The following is a 23,640-nucleotide window of genomic DNA, read 5'->3' as shown; positions in this document are numbered from 1 at the left end:
GAGTCCTTAATCTTTATCCAATTGGCTTTAAGCACATGAACCTTATGGATTTTAGGTAACGAGTACATTACGCATGTGCAAGCTTCAGTTACCGAACTTTGGTATTTTTCCTGCTGGTTTTGCAGTTTCTGGGTGATGTTGTTTAGTGTCATCTTGCCCTGTGTCTTTTTTGTTTCTTTGTTTTTATTTATCATTACTTGTTTGTGTATCTACTACTTACAACTCCCAATATAACAACATGTTGATTCTGTTCTGCTGGCAATAACATTTTAAGCAGATTTGAAATTCTATGTAAAAGAAAAATTGGCAAAACTACACTCATGCCACCAAAACCTTGGCTTAAGAGATACCTCATCTGTACTCATTCACTGCACATAATTACAAGTCATTAAAATATAGCTATCAAAGCTCTTAATCTTACCATTAACAATTCTTCATTTTATATTTCAATGTTACAAGTCAGTATATGTTATTCTGTGCTACCTTTAATCTATTAGAAAGGGCGGGAAGATACAGAAAACATTAGGATTCTTTAATGTCCACATATCTTCATTCAAAGCTCAGATTTATTTGTAAATCATTACAAAGAAACTTCATTAGAAATGTTCCTGTGAATGCATCCTGAGGGGTGATTCCATTCTAGGGGCCTTGATATTTAGTTGTTTTAATGGTTTTCCAACACCAGTATACTCTGAGAGAGAGGGGAAGGGGGCAGCATGGTTAAAGCTGCCACTTCCTGTCCCTGGATGTCCACTCCCCACTGACTTGAATAGGATGGGGAGTAGCAGTGCTGTGGAGGCTGCTCTCTCTCCCATGTGTTGCAACCTTCAATGCAAGTAGCCCGCGCAGTGGGGTAAGGAGTTGCATTCTTCCACATTGCTCCCTTATATCAGTGCATAACACAGGTTACAATTATATCTACACTCAGCACTCTAAGCAGATTTCTAATAGAGGTTGGTTCTCTCACTGTTTCATTGTATGAAGAAGATGATGATGATGAAGAAGAAGAAAAACAAGAAAATAGAAGGAGAATGGATCTTGCTTTGGTTTTGTATTGCCATTTTCTATAAATGCCTCAGCGGTGGGAGACCATTATCCTTTCACAATAGTCTCTCTCATTACCATTCTCTCTCAACTATGGCAGCACTGCTCCAGTTCAAGGGTCTCTTAGCATTTCCGTTACTGACCTAGTCCCTGAAGCTTATAAATGTAGTTCTTAATTCACATCAAGGTGGAAAAAAAAAAAAAAAGACTCCATTTCAATCTGGACTTTTTAGATTCAGGATATCGTCATAGCTAGGGATCAGCCCCATCAAACTGAAACATAGTATTATATTAAAATTTCAGCAAAAATAATACTGCATCTAAATGCAGTGAGCCAGATCCTCAGCTGCCACAAATCAGCGTAGCTCCAGGAAAGCCAAGAATCTGATCCAGCATTCTTACTATTCACTGATACACTATCCATCTGTCTGGATTCGCAGTGGTATTTGCAAGGTAAAATTCTAGCAACCCAACAGCTTCCAATACAAAATGACCAGTCAGAACAGTCCAATGTAATGTCAGAATGTATCTGAAAGGAAAAATGCTACAAAAAGTGATAATGAAATGTACCTTTTAAAAAATATCTACATAGATGTCAAAACATGATATCAAAATGTAAATTATGTTAAACCATTAGCAATACTGAAAAAGACAAGATGAGAACAAACTTTCATGTAAAGCAATAGAATAGATTTTAGATATAATGTAATGAACCATAAATCATTATCCTTATTTAGATTACAGCAAACATTACAAATATAATTTAAGCTGTCAATGATGCCAAAAATCAAAGAGTCCTATAGATTCAAACCACTCCAGTATTATAGATCTGCATCCTATCGACAGAGACAGCAGTTCATTTTTTTGTTGTTGTCAAAATATTTAGCACCATTATCACAGAGCCTCGTCCCTACATTTAGGTAGATTTGAGCTACTACACATGAGCAGGAATATGCCAAATCCTTAAAATGAATAAAAGTTTGCATCCAGGGAAATAGCAAAGGAGGCAATAGAAAAAAGGAGGGTCAGTGCTGACCTGCAGCTGTATCTGCAAGCTGTGGAGGAGGCAGTGTCTGTGACATCCTTTGGCTCTTCAAGAAGGGGAAAAAATTTCTCCAGAGAGCACTGGCAACAGCAAGGTGGTGCTCTTTAGCCACTAATGGAAGTTGTGTGTTTGGGCCCGTTTTCCCTAGCTGAGGTCCCTGGATCATACGTTTGTGCACACTCCTAGGGAGAAACAAAAACAACATTAACATGCAATAAATGAAAAAACAGATTTTTTCACAGTTTCTTTAAACTGTACAGTCTGAGAACTGAAGGATCATTTTGTATAATTAAAACCTTTATGCAAGACATTATGCATACTAGTTATTTGATGGATGAATGATGGCATATTAAGCACCATAAAGTTAATGTTAATTACTAATGTCAACCATTAATTATATGCTTTTTAATATGTCAGATCAAAATGAGAAATAGGCCGCTTTAAAATGAACGTTTGCATTTTGCAACTGCTGGCAAGACAAGTGAGTCTTGCTTACGATCCAAAGCCAGGCACTTTTTTTTTTTTAATTGTCTGTAAGAGTGTAAGTGCTGGGTGTGTACAGAAAACGAGTAAATAATGAAAAATGCCTTTTCTTAATTGCAAGACTTAGTATTAAAGTTTACTTTTTAATTTGGGAAACCTCAGAAGATGCATGGTTGGATAAGAGCAAAGATTCATGTTTTCCTGATGCATTGTAGACAATTAGGTTTGACAGCAGTGCCCACAGCTTTGTTAGTACAGTAAGGACAAAAGTTACAACTACCACACAACTCCCATCTCTTCATGAGACAATGTGGCATAAATTCAATAATGCACTCAATTTTCTTTGATTCTTCTAGTACCATTCCTGCTACTTAATCTAATTTGGAAGTTGTGACTTTCTAGAGGTTTAATAGAGATATGTCTGCAGGGAATCAATGTTCTCAGAGAAATGGTGGGGGGGCAGCATTAATAAATTTGTCTGGTAGACTAGGATAGGAGGCATTACTGCAGTGGGCTGATCAACTAAATAACATGCTTATTAAAAACAATCTGCAGGAACACACTATCATTCCTGTTCCTATTTATCTTCTGGTCAACTCAATTGAGATTGTGCATTAAAGCACAGGCAGCATTATTACATTTGCTTTATTAAATTCTATAAACAGCACTGTAAAGTCAGAGTCAAGATATTTATAAGATAATAGCATAGAGTGAAGGCAGGGAGACTTGCTTTAACACTAATGTTTGTAGACTATATCATAAGAAAAAAAAATTAAACAGTCACAATAGCAAATGTTGCACAAAACTCCTCTCTCTGGCTTCCTAGGTTTTTATTCTATGCTCATCCTAAATATATAAAGTTCCCCCCTGGGAAATGTGAAAGAATTATACAACTCATGACACTCATTAGGACATCTGGAATGGAATAATTTTAAATAAAGAGCAGAGAGGCAGCAAGGCCTACTCTTAGTATGGTTGGTATTAGAAGTGTTTATCATTATACCAAATTAGTATCCAAAAATTCTCCCAAGCAGATAATTTTAAAACAAAGCATACTAGGTATCAAAGGTAACAGATACCTTATGGCTATCCGCAGGCAGCTATTAGTTTCAATGGGATATACACAGGGAATTTAGTGAATTTTGATTGGTTACACTTAACACACATAATATAGGTTGTGTAATGTAGTATAAGGCATCAAATATTTTGTTGAGAGGGACATGGTCCACACACGAAATTCCTGAATTCTAAGCTCACCTCTAGCATTTATTCCCTCTGTTCCCTTAGACAAGTAACTTACTGAAGTTCACAAAGGGTATCTGATCCATGGTATTGGGGTGGTAATATTTATCTCCACTTTCAAAGGATGCTATGAAGACTAATCAATGCTTGTAAAAAAACACTTAGAAGATGAAAATTCTATTCAGTATAACAGTTGAGAAATCCATTTAAAGAAATAATCTCTAAATTAACATGCATAAAAAGGTGCTTCTTTGGGATTTTCTCTAACACACACAACAGGTACAGCAACAACAGAAATACAAGTTTAAAAAACAGGTATGTAACAATTTGGGTTTATAACAATATGGCTGAGTTAACTCTGAGCAGAAAAAGGGCAAAGGGCTAACAGACTGAGTTAAAAAAATAAAAGAAATTAATGGCTCAAAAAATCGGAATGGTTCCATTTGTTTTAATAAAGGGAGGGAGAATTCCTTTTAATACAGCAAATAAAATAACAAGGACCAAATTCTGTCCTTACTCACATCTGTTCGAACCTACTGATTGGTCCAAAGTCCTTCTCCTCTCCTCCAAATTGCCTCCCCAAAGAAAGAGTGTTTGCATCTCCTTTAGCCATCTACGCCTAATGGAAGAATGTTCAGACTTCCAAAGTAAGGTAATATATCGCTGTGTCAGGAGAAGGGCAACATGCACAAATCTGTGTTTATGTTTATTCATAGTGACCTAAACAAACACTTGCAATGAGGTAAATGCTTAGAGTCAATGGGGCCTCAATATGTGCTAGCAGGGGTTCTCAAACTGGGGGTCAGGACCCCTCAGGGGGTCACAAGGTTATTACATGGGGGGCGCAAGTTGTCAGCTTCCACCCCAAGCCCAGCTTTGCTTCCAGCATTTATAATGGTGTTAAATATATAAAAAAGTGTTTTTATAAGGGGGGGGGGGGGAGGTCGCACTCAGAGGCTTGCTATGTGAAAGGGGTTACCAGTACAAAAGTTTGAGAACCACTGTGCTAGAGTCAAAGTTCAGTCAGCCACCTCCACCAATAAACAAACCAATTTATTGCAATAACAATATTGATAAATACAGCCACGCTTTTCATTTAGCAGTCTCGACAAATGTGCTCACTAGAAACCTGCTCCACTGCTGAGATCATATACGTTCTGTTTGCCATAGGTAAAACTGTCCTAATAGTTTCTGGAACCATTCTCCATCTCATTACAACAGTAAATAAAAGCTTGGGTTTTTCTTTTGTTTTCGTAATGAATTTTGTATTTTCGCTAAAACAACGTGTTTTTCTGTTTACTAACAGACAAAATAAAATCTGGCTTTAGAAAAGCCAGGGACATTTGTTACTCCTGTTCGCAGCCTGGAGGTTGTGCTGGATAATCATATAGCAGCAGTGTTCAGGAACACTTTTTACTGTTTGTGCCTGGACAGGAGATTGCAGCCATTTCTTTCAGGTTTGGCCCTTGCCAGCAGGATCTGTGTCTTTGTCCCCTCCTGACTAGATTACTGCAATGCTCTCTAATTAGGGCTATACTTTGGGTCAATCCAGAAATTTAAACAGGTGCAGAATGCCACAGATTGCCTATTAAATGGAGGTGCATGTCTCCAGTGCTCCATGATCTGCCCTGGCTGCATAATGGCTAAATGTAGTGTTTATTTTGATCTATAAAGGCTTGGGACCCTGCAACTTGAGAGGCTGCCTTGCTGTTTGGATGTGATCAGCAGAGGCATTTGTGTTGTATCCCTCTTGATTTAAAAGAAATGGGACCAGAGGTAGAGCATTCTTTGTGAAAGGTCCTCAGCTCTGAAATAGGCTCCCTCCCGCAAGCCCCAGGCTTGAAATAGTCTAAATCCAGTAAGAGGAATGAGATTTTTTAGGAAGAAAAATAATCATTCACGTTCACAGGAATGCTAAGGAGACATTTAACAGCTGAGTAAAGGTGTATACAGCAGTTTTAAATGACCTAAAATCAATACATCCTTACAACACATCCTTACAAACCCTGCCTTTACCTGGTTTCTACTGGGGAAGATCAAGGACCTGGACTAGGCATTGAGATATGTTAAAGGTAACAACCTGGTTAATCCTGTATTAGGGACATGCTGAGGAAGAAACAGAAGATCTGCCACCAAAACTAGCACTTTCCTCCAGGATCCATGTAGATACAAGGGAAACTAGGGAGCCCAACTGTATCTACACATGACTTGTGCCTCTGCATGGTATCTAGCCCTCTCTGCTTTTTCAGTACTGTATCACAGCCCTAGAAACCATGCTGACGGGGACCCAATTCCCCTCAAATAGAGAGGGGCATACCAGCATTGGAGGGGGGAAAAGGTGGTTTAGATACTGCTGACAAGGTCAGCATGAACATACAAACATCCCACAGAGCTGGAGAAAAGAAACCACCATTCTCTGTGGCTCCCCCACCACACAGATCCTGCTTTGTGTGTGTGGGCAGCACTACCTACGTTCTGCACTCTCCGGCCAAGGCCTACTGCTGCGCTTACAGAAGCAGAGTGTACAATACATTCCGTAATCTGAATGAAATCCAGGAAATGTTGCTCAAAAACTGCCCAGTAATCTTTTTAGGTTGAGGGGTTTAAAAAAATAAATAAATAAATAAAAAAGGGCAGAACCAGCATCCTTGGACAAAACTAGAAAGACTGGGTTAAGAGACATCTGTATTTCTAAGGCAATAAATGGCCTCGATGCTTAGAATTTCAAATACTAATATCAGTTCTTTCAAAAAAGGCCAGAAGCAGTCAAATGAAACAAAGCATCACTACAGCAAGACTGACAGCTTTGTATGGGTAATAATAGAGGCCTTGTGTCCTATCAGGCACAGTAGGCCTAAATAATGAAGCACTCCCCCCTCTCCTGCTCCAAATCTTCTTCCCCTCAGTGCCCCCAGTACAGTATAATCACTACACTATCTCTTATTCAGTCGTTTTGATGGCAAATTCAATGTATTTTACATTGGTCCAAATCTTTGGTTTTCAATACCAGTATTGACAAATAACTGCATCACAGAAGTTGTTGAAGGAAAGCTGAGATTTTATGAGAGGAGTAGGGGGGGGGCAGTTTAGTCTTCTGATACCTGGACTCAGAAAACTGGGGGAGCTGGTTCTGAATTTTTGGCTCCTGGGTGAATTGAGGAGTTTTGATTTGGGGGAAGAGGCTTTACACTGCCTCTTTTGGGCATGGGCAGAGGGGACTTCAAATCTGGAAGTGTGGGGGAGGGCAGCTATTAGGTTTTCTCCTCTGCACCCTGCCAGAAAATCTGCCACTATATCAACAATGGTGGAAAAGAGCATTACTCTGATGTTTCCGCTAAATGATCAGGAGTGAAATATTTGTCAAAGTTGGCATTATTTAAAGTAGCATCCTTGAGCATCAGTGTTAACAATCCATTGATATGGATGAGGCAAGTGCCTTAAAAAAAAAGAAAATGTAGATTCTGGAGTACAATTACATGGCAAATTCAAAACAAAGGGCAATCATTCAGCAATTTATGCAGCCACAAAAATCTTGGCTGCATAATCATATTATATACACAACCCTTTGATAACAATGCACTTGAAGCTTGTATGGTATTGCATTTATAACAAGAGCAAAATTCTAAGATCTTTGTTAGAAGGGATAGTCTATAAATTCAATTCACTGAGATAACGGATCTGATCACTGAACAGTATTCTAGAATTTAGTTAAGATTATTCATCCACTTTTACCTTTTTCAAACATCACAAACATCAACACGCCTATGCACTTTTTTCTTTAAGAATTGTTGCTTCTTACAAAGCTTGGATCATGAACAAGTCGTCTACAGAAGTCACAAAAGTTCCTTATTTTTGGCAGAATGACTTAAGTCTACTTCAGTGGCTATGTTTTCATTCAGCATACAACAAAGACAAATATTTTCAAATGAAGACACCCTCCACTGGACTCTGAAATGACCTCTAAAATCATCTATATCTTTTGTTATATTGCTCATGCTTGTCTTGGATTTTTCCCTTAAAAAAAAATAAAAACAAAGACAACCAACCCCTTCAGAGATTACTCCTGGTGGAATTCTGGGCCAAAACATTAAAAATGGGGGGGGGGGGGGGGGAAGTGTGTGCACAATATTTTAAAATTCTGCAAAATTTATCAAAATAACACAATGTAATCACACCAGTTTCAATTATTTTTGGTCATTTATTTCAAAATACCTGTCAGCAAGTATGTCTGTAACAATTCAGACGACAAAAAAAGATCTAGGAATGTTTTTTGACAAATAGATTCCTTACTAGGGATATTAATACAGAACTCTGAGTAATAATGCATTTAAACTACAATACTGAATCGTATTTCCCGCACTCCTGCAGAAGCAGTGCAAAGGCTTGGGGGAGTCAGGGGTAATGGAGGAGCTCAGGGAGAGGGAAGTAATTGCTCGGAAGGAGTTTGGGTGTGAACTTGGAGGGTTGTTGGGTATGGGTGGGAAAAGTATGGAACAGGTTTTTTTTGGGGGGGAGGGGGAAAGGAGGTATTGTTAGGGAGCTTCCCCCATGCAGACCCTGGCTGACCCCTAGCCTCTCCCATTCAGTCAGGCACATCTGCCCGCCCCCATGTGTCTCTGTGCCCTCACCCAGCCACTCCCCTGTCCCTATGTCCCTGTACTCCTTCCCCCCGTTCTCATGTGACTCTGTGCTGAGGGATGCTGGAACAATTTTCATAGTGGGGGTGCTGAGAGCCATTGAATCAAACTGTAAACCGTATATATAATGGAAACCACTTCAAGCAAGGGGGTGCGGTAGCACCCCCAGTACACCTAGTTCCCAGCATCAATGTCTGTGCCCTCACCCAGCCACTCCCTTGTCCCTATGTAGCTCACCTCCTATCCGTCCCCATGTGTCTCTGCACCTCCCTCCCCAATGGCCCTGTGCCTCCACTCCCTTTCACCCCTTGCCCCCGTTTGTCCTCCCCCACTAGCCCTTATGAGCCCCTGTTTGACCACCCCTAGCATCCTATGCTGTTTGTCTCCCCCTAGCTCCTAGCTCCTGACCTGGCCACAGGTGCTGTGAAGAAGGCAGGCTTTCTCTTCCTTAGCTGGCCGTAAGCTGCAGCTTTGTTCTATCGCCACAGTGCCTTGGGTGGGCAAAAGGCAGAACTACAGAAGTTATTTTCTGCTAGGGGCTGCTGCTGTTCTTGCATCACAGCACCCTCTGGTGGGCAAAAGGCAGAACTGCAGCAACATTTTGGCAGAAGCTTTTTTCTGTGCAAAAAATTAGAAATCTGAGGGGCCCGTTAATTATGCACATGCGCAGTAGCGCAGAATTCCCCCAGGGGTAAGAGACAGAAATTCAAGGCAGCAGCTACAAGCAAGTCTTCATAGCTGCTCTGCAAGCTGTATACCTTTCAATAGGAAGGAGGTCTTAAAAAACAAGCATAAAAAACAAATAAATGGTATACAGGAAGCTTTTGGATCCCACCTGTAAGTCCCACCTAGGCACCTGTAGCATTGGTTACACATACAATATCTAGAAATTTAGGTATGCCTATTCCTTAAGAACAAAAATTTCCTAGCACATGCAGAGCACACCCCTTTGAAATTCACTTGAGCATGGAAGCCTAATATAGGAATCTAACTAATTGCCTATCAGATCAGTTAGACACGACAGGTATAGAAAATTCCACTATGGATCTCAGACTCAACCCTCCTTTGGAGCAGGATGTCCGACACTTGTGTTGAGTGGCAAAGAGGTCTATTGTGGGATTGTTCCAGCCCATGAAGATGTCTGCAAGTATCCTACTCATTGTTCAAGAGAAAACGCCTGGTAAGATTGTCCACTACTAGTGTGTTCTGCAATCCAGGTAAGTGTATTGCCGCTAGGTATATTCGATGGATGATGTGCCAGTTCCAGAGTTTGACTGCTTCCTGGAAGAGTGAGGAGGACCTGATCTCACCTTGTTTGTTGATGTAAAACATGGTGGTCGTGTTGTCGGCCATTATTTGGCCTGACTGTCCTGATATCCAATGGAGAAAGGATTTGCAGGTCTTCCAAGTTTCAGGCACTGATGTGAATTCTCCTCTCTCATGTGGGCCATAGGCCTGTGTTATTTGTTCATCCATATGGACGCCCCATCTTTGTAAGAATGCATCCGTGACTATCATCTTGGAAGGTAGAGATGCTCTGAATGGGACCCCTACTTCCATCATCTCAGGGAGGATAGGAGCAAGGGTGGGATGATGAGGGGCATGTCCAAGTGACATTTGGAAGGTGTGTAGACAAACTTCAACCAACGTACAAGAATCGGAGGTGAAGTCTGGCGTGCCACTCTATGAACATACAGGAGACCTTATGACCTAGAAGGGTGCAGCATTACCTCACATCAGTGTTTGGGTTTTTTCTAGCTGAATAATTAGGGAGATAAGCCTTGGATGTGGAGGAATCTAGGATCTAACCTCATGAAAAGGTCAAGCATAACATGCACAGCTTCTGAGAGCTGATCAGATTTTCCCCACACCAGACAACTGTCCAGGTAAGGGTATATGCTGATACTGGGTCTTCTCAAGTGAGCTGCCACTACTGATAGCACTTTGGTGAATACCTTTGGTGCTGTAGAGAGTCTAAATGGTAGCACCCAGTATTGGTAGTGGTCCTGTTCCACCGTACATCTCAGATACTTCCTGTGTGACGAAATGATGGAAAAGCAGAAGTATGCATTCTGAAGGTCGAGAGATGCGAACCAGTCTCCTGACTTCAGAGTCAGGGTTATCAATCCTAAGGTGATCATCTAGAATTTTAATTTGCAAATGAAAGTACAGACGTTCTGCAAGGCTAGGGTGGGTCGTCAACCTCTTTTTTTCTTCAGAATTAGGAAACAGTTGCTTTAGAAACCCTCTCTAAGGTGGAAGGACCTCTTCTATTGTTCTGAGAAAGAAGCATGAGAATCTCTTGACACAGATCCTCATGAAAAGGGACAGGGAAAGGGGATAAGGAGTAAGCATCCATGGATCATTGGTTGCTGGTGATAAGAGACCAAGTGTGCCTGAAGTGAGCTAAACGATTTCCGAAGATATCATCTATTTCTGGACTCAATGGAGGCAGGACACAACCTTGGCTGTCACATCAAAATACATGCTTCTGGGACTAGGAAGACTGGGAAGTTTGTGGCAGAGTAGTGGGCAGTCTTCTCCTGTGGAAACACTGTCATTTCCTGGGTGGTTCCAAAGACCTTTGATGTAAAAGAATGGCTGGATTGGTTTCTGTGAGGGATACTGCTGTTTCATTTACTTCCTTTTAGAAGCTGGCTTGTGGGCTCTGAGGGAATGCAAGGTGGCTCATGAGTCCTTTTTCAGAGTGTGTAGAGACTCATCAGCTTCAGAGATGAACAACAGACTCCTTCAAAGGGCAAGTCCTCCACTGTGTCTAGACTTCCCTGGGGAAACCCGATCCCTGGAGCCACAATGGCCCACGCCTGACTACAGCCATTGCCATTGTTCTGGCAGCCATATCTGCTGCATTCAGCACTGCTTGGAGATTTGTTCTGGCCTTCACTGACTAGTGACATGAAGTTCTAATGAGTGTCATTGGGAAGTCTGCTTGCAAAAGCAAACAGTCTCTCACGAATCCAGGCTAATATGGCCTGATAATTGGCTATGCAGATCTGTAAGCTCTGCCTGAATAAATCTAGTCTCTTTCGCTCTCTCTTTTGGTATGGATTGGAGTTGTTTTTCCTTTTTGTTCACTGGTGTGACCACAACGGTAGAAGAATTCTGCACCCTTAGGAGACACCTGATATTTTTTATTTGCCATACAAAGAAATACTTGGTGCCAAGGCAGGTGTCTACCACAGGGTACCGGCAGGATCCATATCGTTAATTGGGAGGGTTGGAGTATGTCTATCAGAAAGAAAACATAAAATCATCACTGATAAAGTTTACAGATGACATAAAAAGGTGGGAGTGGCAAATAATGAAGAAGATAGGTCCCTGATTCAGAGTGATCTGGATCACTTGGTAAACTGGGCACAAGCAAACAATGAGTGTTTTAACATGGCTATATGTAAACATATATATCTAGGAACAAGAATTGCAGGCCATAATTATAGATGTGGGGACTCTATCTTGGAAGCAGTGACAGATGGGAGGTTGTGGTGGATAATCAGCTGAACGTGAGCTCCCAGTGCAATGCTGTGGCCAAAAGGGCTAATGCAACCTGGGATGCATAAGCAAGGGAATCCTGAGTAGGAATAGGAAGGTTATTTTTCCTTTGTATTTGGCTCTGGTGTGACTTTTGCTGGAATACTGTGGTCCAGTTCTGGTGCCCACAATTAAAAAAGAATGTTGATAAATTGGAGAAGGATCAGAAAAGAGCCACAAGAATGATGAAGGGGGTAGAGAAGCTGTCACAGTGATAGATTCAAGGATCTCAATCTATTTAGCTTAACAAAGAGAAAGGTATAACACAATTCAATGGCTAGAAAATGAAGCCAGAGAAATTCAGACTAGAAAGATGACAAAATTATTGACAGTGCGTAATTAACCACTGGAAAAATTTACCAAGGGTCAGGCTGGATTCTTCATCACTAACAAATTTTTAAATCAAGATTGGATGTTCTTCTGAAAAAAGAATTATTTTGGGGGAAATTCTGTGGCCTGTGTTATAGAGGAGCTCAGAGTAGATGATCACAATGGTCCCTTCTGGCTTTGGAATCTATGTGTTTGTGTGTCTGATCTTGCAGCTCCTCAATATGGATTTGAAGGGCATCAACCATCCTTTTTAATAGCTCCTGGATGCTCTGATAATCATCCATTTGAGGGGTCGGAGTGGCACTATGGCCTCACTGGGAAATTAAGAGGAAAGGATTCTCCAGGCCAGCAATGCAGCCTCCAGTGCAGGGATGGAAACCTTTGGCACGCGGCTCGCCAGGGTAAGCCCCCTGGCGGGCTGGCCCGGTTTATTTACCTGCTGCGTCCACAGGTTCAACACAGCTCCCACTGGCCACAGTTCACCATCCCAGGCCAATGGGGACCGCGGGAAGTGGCAGCCAGTACATCCCTCGGCCAGCGCCGCTTCCCGCAGCCCCCATTGGCCTGGAGCGGTGAATCGCGGCCAGTGGGAGCTGCGATCAGCCGAACCTGCGGACGCGGCAAGTAAACAAACCAGCCCGGCCCGCCGGGGGCTTACCATGGCGGACCACATGCCAAAGGTTGCCAATCCCTCATTGCTCTCTCATTACTTTCTCCTCTATTTGTGATTGTGCAGGAACCAAGAGAGGCTGCTGTAGTCTCTGGGTACATAGTTCTGTAGAGGAAGCAGCCTTCTGGTGGTGGTGTTGTCCCTGGGTCCAAAGTTGCTCTGAGTCAACCAGGGACCCCAGCAAGACCACATGGACATTGGTGGGTAACAGCCTGGTGGTCAGAGGATAGAGAACCATGAGCCAGATTCTGTGGGACTCAATATCTTTCTCGTGAGGAGTATGTGGATCCTATATAAAATGTCAAGGGCTGCAATAACAGTCTGAGTGAATAAGTATGTTGCTGTAGTAAAATCTTTTCATCCTCCAATTCTGAATCCAAAGAGAATGCATAGCTCAGAACCACGGTCAGTGCCGTGAGTTAGGGAGGATGGTGCCTTGCTACTAGATATTGTTGGTGCCAACTGCAGTGCAGAAGTCAACAGCAAAGAGGATTGAGGCTCTGGGTGAATCTGCAGGTCCATTGGTGTCAAATATCTAAATGGTACCACGTGGGGCATCACGGATGGCTGCACAGGATCCAGGTTGTGTCGACGTGGCATAGCAATCTCCACCACAGTGATTATGCACTGCCCCAACTAACTTGGTTCCAGTGCCGGAATGGCTGGTGCCAGAGCCCTTGAAGTAGTTGGTGCTGGGGTTTTTCCCAATGTTCCAGTTTTCAGTACCAGGTGTTTTGATGCTGTACAGCTGGAACTAGTATGAGACTGATGTTCAGTGGGAACCGTTCTGGGCCATGATGTGTCAGATGCTGTTTAGTGCCACAGGGAGGTCTTCTTATAGAAAACCCTAGTGGACCACCTGTCCTGGAACTTCTAGCCCCCTGAGATCTATCCGAGGACAACACTGTCATCGTAGTTATGATTCAAGTTGGGGTTCTCAAAAAACCCTCACGTGCACTCTGTGGCTCAGAAGGAGGGGTCTAGTAGCCTAGCTTGGAAGTCGGTTTCATTGACTTGGTCATCAGGAAGACCTGAAGGTTGGCCTTCCCTGTCCTTCCTAGCTCAGGAGCAGAAGGACATGCAGATTGCACATTTACTGAGAACATGCAATTATCCCAGACAATAGAGGCACTTCGAATGTCCACCTGATGCTGAGATAGCTCCCTCGCAAGAGGGGCAGCATTTAAACCCAGGTGAACAGGATGGCACCATACCAACCATTAAATTCTAACAACTGAAGGTGGTTAGCTAACAAAGTACTAAAACTACTAATTATGTTACGAGACTAAAGGTAAAAATCTGTTAAATAAGCTATAAAGTAGGCTGACAGTCTCTCAGACTGTTGGGCTCAATCCCAAAGTTGTGAGGCAGAGACAGGAACTGAATGGCAACAGGTGCATCTCACTCTCACACCCCCTTGCAGAGGTGCATGAAGTCTGAAGAGTACATGTGCACTCTACAGATACTGCTGGCCAAAAGACTCCAATCTCTAGCACATGAGATGCATGTGCACCATCAGTGAATGTGCATATGGACAATCGTTCAATGGAACAATTTTCACAGACTAAATTCACTATATCTAGTGAAATTTCTCCAAACACATCAAAAGAGCTTGTCACTACCACAGCAATGAGCACAGTATAAATGTTTGTATTTGTGTGTGTTTACCTATATATATTGTTCAGATTGTATGCTGTTTGGGGCATGGTATACTCTTATCTTATCTGATTGTACAGCACCTACCACAATGGGACTCTGACCCTGATTGCAGCCTTCAGCTGCTACCATAATACAAATAAGAACTAATCTCTCAGGAAGTCAGAAGTTCAAAAATTAAGCTGGTTTTGAGTTCTCCAAATATAAACAAAACATCTAAAAAGTTTCTTAATATGTGAGAAACGGGTTTTCCATGCTCTGATAACTCAAAAACAACCACACAGAATTTTACCAAGCCTTTAAGGAAATAAAAAGTTGGATTTCAAGATAGTAGCATGAGAAACTGCAGCCCCAAAATATTTTTTTCCCCTTCAGAAAGTTAGAAATGCTTGAAAAGAGGGGCTTATAATGAATGTGTCAGTGTCGCCTGAGCTATAATGATAGCATCTCTACCATAGGGCTGTAATGCAGACATAATATTTTATCATTATTTTTTCAGTTCTGCTTGTACAGACATTAATGCTCCTCCATCAGCTTAGTATTTATTACAACATGTTTCGGTGTTCTTCCGACAGTTTTGTCTGCTTCAATAATCAAAAACAAACTGCACGTTGAAATGTTTACTAGAAAAAGGAGGGAAGGGGAAAATGTGGGAGGGGAAAACACTCATAAGAGCAGGCCAGTTTTTGTTAAATGTTTCCATAACTCACCCATTTCTGCACAGGCATTCTATAACAGAAAGTGCTGTACCCCATAATTACAGACGACACTGTGTTACAGCACGTATTCATCAGAGGCTTCTGCAATACCTAGGCGCAACAGTGTGATGGGCGGGATAGATTGAGATGTTTTAAATTTTGGATTTTATGCCTTTAAATGGACATGATCAAGACAACTGATTTGGTTCAATTTAAAGGCGTGCACATCGTACAAGCCAAATGAGTTGCCTGCTCCACTAGCTTCATTACTGTGGGCTGTCAGTGTACTAAAACTTGGAAGAGTCCTACTTTCAAGTAGCGTAGGATTCTTCCAAGTTTCAATAACCTGCCAGCTCACAAGAATGGAGCTGGCAGGCAAGCAGATGGCATAAAGCTCAGGAGCACAGACCTGAACCACTGCAGCACTCTGGGTTGGAAAACAAGTTGCCAAGATGAAAAGCTGGGATTTTAGCCATGTTGCAAACCCTTGATTTAGAGAGAGAGAGAGAGAGAGAGCGCGCCATATTTTATTATGTCAATTGTGACAACCTCTTTGTAAGTCACAGCCTGTGGAGTGCTTTTTTAAAAAGTACCCTTAAGCCAACCTCAGTTTTCCACATGCAAACGTGGAGACAAAGTTAGAGGCTATGGTGGGAATTTTGCCCCATCTATTCTCTAATGCAGGTTACGCATTCAATTTTTCTTAATTGTAAAAATATTTGCACTACTGAAATAAAAAGCTAACAGAACACTTCAGGTCTCCCGACAGATGAGTTAATCTCTCAGTGGAAGCGCCTTAGGTACTCTCCCTGAACACAGCATGGATCCAAATTGTACTACTATAATTTTTTTAATAGATCGTATAAATGTTCTGATCTCAATAGAAGAGTATAGTACACTCCTGTTTTTAGTGGCCATTGACGCAACAGACCCAACAGATAATAAACCTCTAATATGACATTTTATACAAGCAGAGTAATTAAGTGTATTAAAAATCCTTATCTCCTCCTATCAAGCCATTGGAAGAAGGCCTATGGGTATCCAAATTTCACATTTAAATTCAGCCCAGGGTCACCTAAGTTAAATAATATCAGTACAGAAATGCTTTATACTCAAAGACACGTTCACTTCTTAAACATATTCAACAAATTATGCAAATTAAACAAAGCTGGTTGAAGGTACAAATATCCTAAACCATTTAACTATTTGTGAGATTTGACTATACCCATTTTTTTCCAGAACTAGTTCCAAGGCTGTAACCAAGGTTCAACTTACAGGAACTTTGTATTGGCAAATACAATGCAGCTATAGTAATATTTTCTCACTAAATTACCTTACTGGATTATGTGCATCAGTATATATGATACAGGTTCTCAGCAATTAAAAGGAAAAATCAATCTACACATCAATAACTTGTATTAATACATAATTACAATATCCACAGTTGCAGAAGTGGGTCTTCTGTTATTTTCCCCCCTTTTAATAAACAGAAGCAATTTAAATGTTAAGAAATCTCAATTTTTTTACTTGCATATTGCTTCCACAAGTAATCCCAATAGTTACATTACTATTATTACTACATTGCATTGATATCTCCCATTTTAACATAAAATCAAAAAGCCCTCAAACAGTGATACCCTTTTAAAGAAAAGCTTTCCAAGTTCAATGACATTTTTAAAATATTCAGTTGGATCAACTGTCCCCCCCCCCCATTTATAAAATGCAGCCGCCTATGTAGTAAGAAATAAATAGAAAACATTCCCTATTCAAATTGTAGCTGATTCGTCACAACAAATGATTGTACAACGTATGTGGTGATATACAGTTGGCCTGTACTCCACTGGAGAGGTGTGAGTACAGAAATGTGGCATCCCTTTGCCTGAAAAACACAATGAAAACTGAGATGCTGGCAGACTTGTTTTCGTCTCTAAAACCTCCATTAGGTAGAAATCTAGCACTTCTTTCAAAAGCATGGAGCCCTCAGAAAGACAATCCAAGAGTCTGAGGTCAGAGGATAGGTGCCCTTCTCATGGAGGTATCCAGACAGCTCTGCATGCCATGACAAAGACCCCAGAGAAGTCAGCTTGCAGTCTAATTTAGGATATTCACAGCAGTAAGGCAGATTTTACCTAAATACGTTAGGATCGATCTTTTGCAGGTGCTGGTGGTGGTTTTGATTGTTCTGGTCAGCCTGACTACCTGAGAGCCATTGGAGAGCTGTGATAGAAAGTATGAGGGACACACTGAATTGGGAAAGGTCAAATTACAAAGAGCCATAACTGATGTTTGTGGAGATAACTACTCTGTCCATGTCCCTGTTTAAAGGATCATTAGTTGGCTTGCCTTGGGCAAGCACCACCAAGTCCATACCAGGGTGTGCCATCCAGGTGTTCAGGATGGCAGAGTTCAGTTTGTTAAACCTCCACACAACTTCTGGATATAACTAAGGTGACAACCAAGGTGCTACAGCCTGTTTTGCCCATTCTGGATATGGAGGGGTGAATAGACAAATCTTTCTCCATGAGTCCTACACTTTCTTGTCTATTGTATGGATCCTATGGTCCTTGATCATGAGAGACACTAAGTAGTTCTGCACCTCGGGAGATAGCCTTCTGGGGTTCTCTGAGGAGAAAGTAATAGGTTGTAGAAAAGGTGGGTGCCTGATGGGCGGGATATCATTCAGAACTGAACCCACCTATCTTTCAGGTGTATTCTGCTGGCAGCCACATGTTCAGTCCCATGTATGTTCACATGTATGTCCCTCATATTTTCCATGGCAGCTCTCCAATGGCTCTCAGGTAGTCAGGCTGACCATAACAATCAAAACCACCACCAGCACAGTAAGGCACTACGGTGATGTGATTTCTAAGGCGCACTAATGTGCGTGCACTAACTGGTCCCTGTAGCCCCTGCTGGTGTGCACTACATGTTCCCTAGTGCGCTTTAACATAGTGCAGTTTGAAAAAGTACTACATTAAAGTGCACTAGGGAACATTTAGTGCACACCAGCAGGGGCTACAGGGACTAATTAATGTACCACACACTGGTGCCCCTTAGAAATCACACCCCCATACTGTGCATTAACCTCCCATGTGGACAAGACCTGTGACAACATTGTGTGTGTTCACTAATACTTTAAAAACCAATACAGAACACCCAACAAATTTATTTTCCTCAAAAGGTGAAATAAAGATATACACAATATTAGAAACCCACCCCACCCCACACCCCCGTAAAACATGGGGGTATGGAGAAGGAAAACATTCAGAGTTACAGAACATTGGTTAGCTCTTTGTTCCTTAATCTAAGCTCTTTCACAATTTACAGACCTGGGATAGTTACTTATATTGTTCAATAACAGAAAGTGTCTCTCTTCAGTATAACCTGATCTGTAAGACTTACCTTGCCTCCTGCCAAAACCTCCTCTCAAGACTCACTTTGCCACAATGCCTACAAGAAACCAGCCAATCTGTGTTCCATCCTGCAAAGTACTGAGCAATTTTTCCTAATCCAGACAAACATTTAGGGCTTCATCCTGCACCATTCAAGTCAATAGGAGTTTTACCATTGACGTGAATGGGAGCAGGATCAATCACTATAGTATGTGCTTAAGTGATTTGCTAGATCAAGCCAGAGCACCCAACACCCTTCAGGATCACAGATCTTTCAAACAGCGACAGGAAAGAGGGAGATTATAAAAGTGGAAAATATAATTTTCAGGCAGAACTATACAGTACCTGAAAATACTTACTTTTTTAAACCCATATTTTTTAAAAATATTGACTCAATTTCAAGTTGATGGAATCTAGAGCTGACCTTTTTTTTTTTTTTTTTATAAAAAAAAAAATTCAATAATTCTAAATTGTTTCCATTTCACAGGGTTTGAAACAGGCTCATTTTTAATTTTTTCTATTTTTCACAACATTTTACAAATCAAATTATATTAACACAATCAGTGAACAAAACATTACATAATAGTATCAGTATTTTTTATTTTGATTAAAGTTCTAATTAAAAATGCCATGAAAATGCTCAAAAAAAAGTCCATTTTTCATTAAATACTTCTGGGATTTTTTGATGTAAAACTGTTGCTTAAAAATTTTAAGAAGCTCTAATGCAGGAGTTCTCAAACTGGGGTTCTGGACCCCTCAGAGGGTCGCAAGATTATTACATGGGGGGGGTCACGAGCTGTCAGCCTCCACCCCAAACCCCACTTTGCCTCCAGCATTTATAATAGTGTTAAATATATAAAAAAGTGTTAATTTATAAGGGGGGGGGGTCACACTCAGAGGCTTGCTAAGTGAAAGGGGTCACCAGTACAAAAGTTTGAGAACCACTGCTTTAATGGACTCTCGCTAACAACCTCTGAAGACATCTTTGGCCCAATTTTATTTCCCAAATATTTTAATCTCCACAATTTTAATCTGCAGGGTGATGTGAGAAGGCTGGAAGGAAAAGACACTAAAAATAGCTCAAACTTATCTATATTCAATTTTGTATACAGAATAGTAACTCATAGTTTAATATCTGGTAAGGAGGGATGAAATCCATTGTGTTAGCCAGAACAGCAGAACATCATCTGCATACAAGGCAATCTGTGACAGTCTTCCCTGACTGCTATTCCTATTCATTACGAGATTGGAACACACACCAGAGCAAACAATGAAAGAGGAGAGAAAAAAATCCTATGAGATATTCCTAAATAGGGAGATAAAATAGATGGAGGTCAGAAGATACAAAACTTGAATACACGATAACTAGGGATCTTGTTTCCAAATTTTCAGCAAGCAAGATATTGCAACTTTCCTGGTAAATCAGTTTTATTCTTTATGGAGTGAGACAGCTACTGTATTAAAGGATTTTGCTCATGTAATAAGTCTTCTTTTTAGTGAGTAAGATTACATTAGGCACAAAATACCCCTACTTAGATTGTTCCCAACATCTGAATTGTACCCAATACAGACAGTAGAGCTAATTTTCTGTCGTTCAGGAAAAACTCTAGGCTTGCTAAACTTTTACCATCATCACCTCTGAAACACAGTAAAAATCACTGTTAGAACCAATAGTTTATTAGATCAAAGCCACCATCAACAGTGTCGACTCTGCCTGGTTGTGTTAACAAGAAAGTGTTTTACGAGTTCCACCACTGGGCATCAATTTAACTTCTAGCACCAGCAATGCTGTAAAACCATGAACGTAATTTATTTGGTGACCTGCATGTGTGGGAAGCAATATCTAGGCGCAACTTCTCACAGTCTGACAAAATGCTTTGATTTGCACCATTCAGATGATTGAACAAAGAGAGTTTAAGCAATCACCAACAATAGCTTTTATCTCCAAACGTGCTAAAAATTTATTACTATATGAGTTCAACCTATTGCTTTAGAACCAGTTTTGATAAAATAGAAGAGATTGGATAAATATTACATTTTCAACTTGTACACATCTTGTCCATTAGGTTTAAATATTGGAGAAGCTTCATGTTTAAGATAAATATCATTTTTAGTTGATTCCACCACACACGAGAGTCACAATGTCTCCATGGTAACCTTTTTGCTTACACATAGTTTACAATACATGTTCACTCCCAGTTAAGTGAAGTATATAGAAAATAGTCATTTAAAGCTCAACTCTTTATTATCTTTTCTTTTCCTCAGTGCTTAATGCACTTAGAAACATTTATTATGCCTCCCTTATATATTTGATAAGTGTATCTCCTAATCCATCCCACTGTGTCGTGGCAGGACTGATTTAATTATTCCTAAACCCCCTCTAATATACTGGTATCTAGTCTAGCCCTGCAGATCTCTGGTGATAGCGATTCAATAAATTCCCTTGGCAGCTTGTTCTACTGTTTAGATGTTCTTACTGCTACGCAGAATTTCCTAGTGTTTAGCTTATCATTTCTGCTCTACTTAAATTTTTCCTCATCAGTAATATGGCACACACTTCCAGAGAGGTTCTCCTCACACGGGAAATACCTTTTTAAAAATCTGTAACACACAATATGCATGTGTCTTCCAATGGGGGGGGGGGAGGAGGGGGAGGGGGGTTTCTTTAAGATGATGAATTTGCAGTGATTTTCCCCCACTTCATCACTTGTTCCAGGAGGAAACTGCTGATTGAAACTTCATCTGGTGGCATACTGAAGCAATACATAACTGGCACCAGTAAAAACCAGTGCATTCCTCTCATCTGCCTCTGACTTTCTTTTTCTGTACTCAGCATCCTTTGACCTACTACATTTCATTTGTCTACAGCACGCTACTAAATTTGCTTTGCAATAGGATGCAGTGGAATAAGGGCTGCTATTCTAAAACAACTTTGTCCAATATTTAAAGTGCAAAGCTTTTTGCTCTACAGCTGCTAAACAAGATTTAAAAGATCTTGCAAGACATACAGACTTAAATGTTTAAGCTGTTTTTCTTATCTTGTTCTTCAAAATTCAAAACTAGAAAATCCCTTGAGTGGAAAGTCAAAGAAAGGCTGCCATCCCTTCTAGGGTTAACAGATGCTTTTGTAAGATTTTAGGTCAGATTAACCTTTTGCTCACAATAGGGCTGGTTATTGGTTTTATTTTTACTGTCTTTAACTCAGGTAAAAAATCAATATGAAGCGAGACAAAGGGCTCTAGAGGCCCTGGCTACACAGCCTTTGGTTTGGCTCATGCACAATCCTACAACATGCTGAGGCTGGGAAGGATTAGCCTGCTTGTGTTGAGTAAACCGATGATACTCAATAAACAGTTTCTGTTGTAAACCCCTTAGGACGTGCAAAGCCACACTAGTTGGCATTAGACCAGATAAGCTGCCGAACCAGCTGTAATCTCATTTAGACCTGAGCTGATCCTCCTGTCCTTTCATTCCACAGGATCAAAGCAAACCACTGAGGAGGCAGCTGTATTATAGCAGCCCTGCTTGCTGGATGCGGCAAACATTTCCTAAATTCCTCTCCTTGAAGCAAGTCTGCACGTAATCTAACCAGAGCCAGGACAATCAATGGGTTTCTGAATTCATTAGCCTTATTATTATAGGAGGACTGTTTTCTCTTTATAGAGAAGTAGTTGTTGCTAGCCAGCTTTGCAAAACAGCTGTTATAGCTGACCATTGCTTTCTGGCAGTGCCTTTGCATTTTTGTTGTGCCAAAGCATGAAAGTGATTTAAATCACTTCTACAAGTTATTTTTTTTAAAGACAAGGAATAAAACCAACTCCCATATATTCAAGTAGGAAGCATTGAAATATACTAAATTCTTCTAGCCGTAATTGCTGGCTACCAGCTCAAATGCTTCCATGCATCAGTAACACTTCTTAGCGTATGCACAACATGCCTCAGGTGGCACATGCTTTCTGGACTCAGTGACAGCAGATAATAGCGGAAGCAGAGATTATATCACTGTACTAGCTTCATAATAAATTGACTAAAATTAAAGGAGTTACAGAGGGAAAAGGTTTCTACCTACCTTGCGCCGTGTGTGTTGCCAGGAATTAAAAATAAGAATTCTTTCCATCAATAAGGTGCTGTATAACACAACTTCATGAGTATAGGACTGGTTATTGGTTTTATTTTATTTTATTCATGAGTATAGCCCTGCGTGGATATAAAATTTGTATCCGCATTCAATCCACAAAATTGCCAGCGGATATCCACATCCACATCTGTGGATGAGGATATCTGCGGATATAAAGTGGATATACATGGATTTGCAGGGCTCTATTCATGAGCACAAAACCACAAAAGCAACAGGTACCTTTAACTTCTCTTCCTCTTAAAATGATCAAAAACCCAAACTATAGATCAGTAGTCTTGATTTCTATTCACTCTTTGGAATTTTGCTCTTTGCAACTATTAGCTAAAATTCTTTTTTTTTTAAACTCACAAGCTTTAGAGCAGCAGGCTAAAAGAATCATTCAGAAAGTGAAGCAAATGATAAATTTCATCACGATGAAGCTCATTATGTAAGAAAGTTAAATATACACATAAAAGGAAGAGCAAATATAATTTCGAAACTAGGTCAGAGTAGGGAACAATTAGGACAGGACTGAAAAAAAGTCCTCTTCCCAAGTACTACCTTTTAAAATGTAAACATGCAGAGTGAGATTCTTCTGGTGAAGTCCCTTTGCACGGCACTGTTGACATAAACTGGCCCCAAACACAATCATAAAGGACCCAAGGCGAATCACTCAGCCACAAAGGTGATACTCAGCTCATGCAGAGTTGGCATAGGGACTGTTAATGTCACTCCTTCTTGCCACAGGTGTAACAGGGAAAAGGGGTGTCATCAGCA

The 23,640-nt window shown here is 40.8% G+C and overlaps 1 protein-coding gene across 1 annotated transcript in view; it reads right to left on the bottom strand.

Moving 5' to 3' along the window:
• MMS22L (MMS22 like, DNA repair protein) overlaps positions 1–23,640 on the bottom strand; it is a 133,753-nt gene that overhangs the window by 33,017 nt on the left and 77,096 nt on the right. The window contains exon 15 of the mRNA XM_024192653.2: positions 2,081–2,271. Coding sequence (XP_024048421.1) covers positions 2,081–2,271 — 191 coding nt within the window. The remainder of the gene's footprint in view (positions 1–2,080; positions 2,272–23,640) is intronic.

This window comes from Terrapene carolina, unplaced genomic scaffold (genome assembly GCF_002925995.2).
Source record: "Terrapene carolina triunguis isolate 2854851 unplaced genomic scaffold, T_m_triunguis-2.0 Scaffold42, whole genome shotgun sequence".
Classification (NCBI taxonomy): domain Eukaryota; kingdom Metazoa; phylum Chordata; order Testudines; family Emydidae; genus Terrapene; species Terrapene triunguis.
This window is presented reverse-complemented; position numbering and strand designations above follow the sequence as displayed.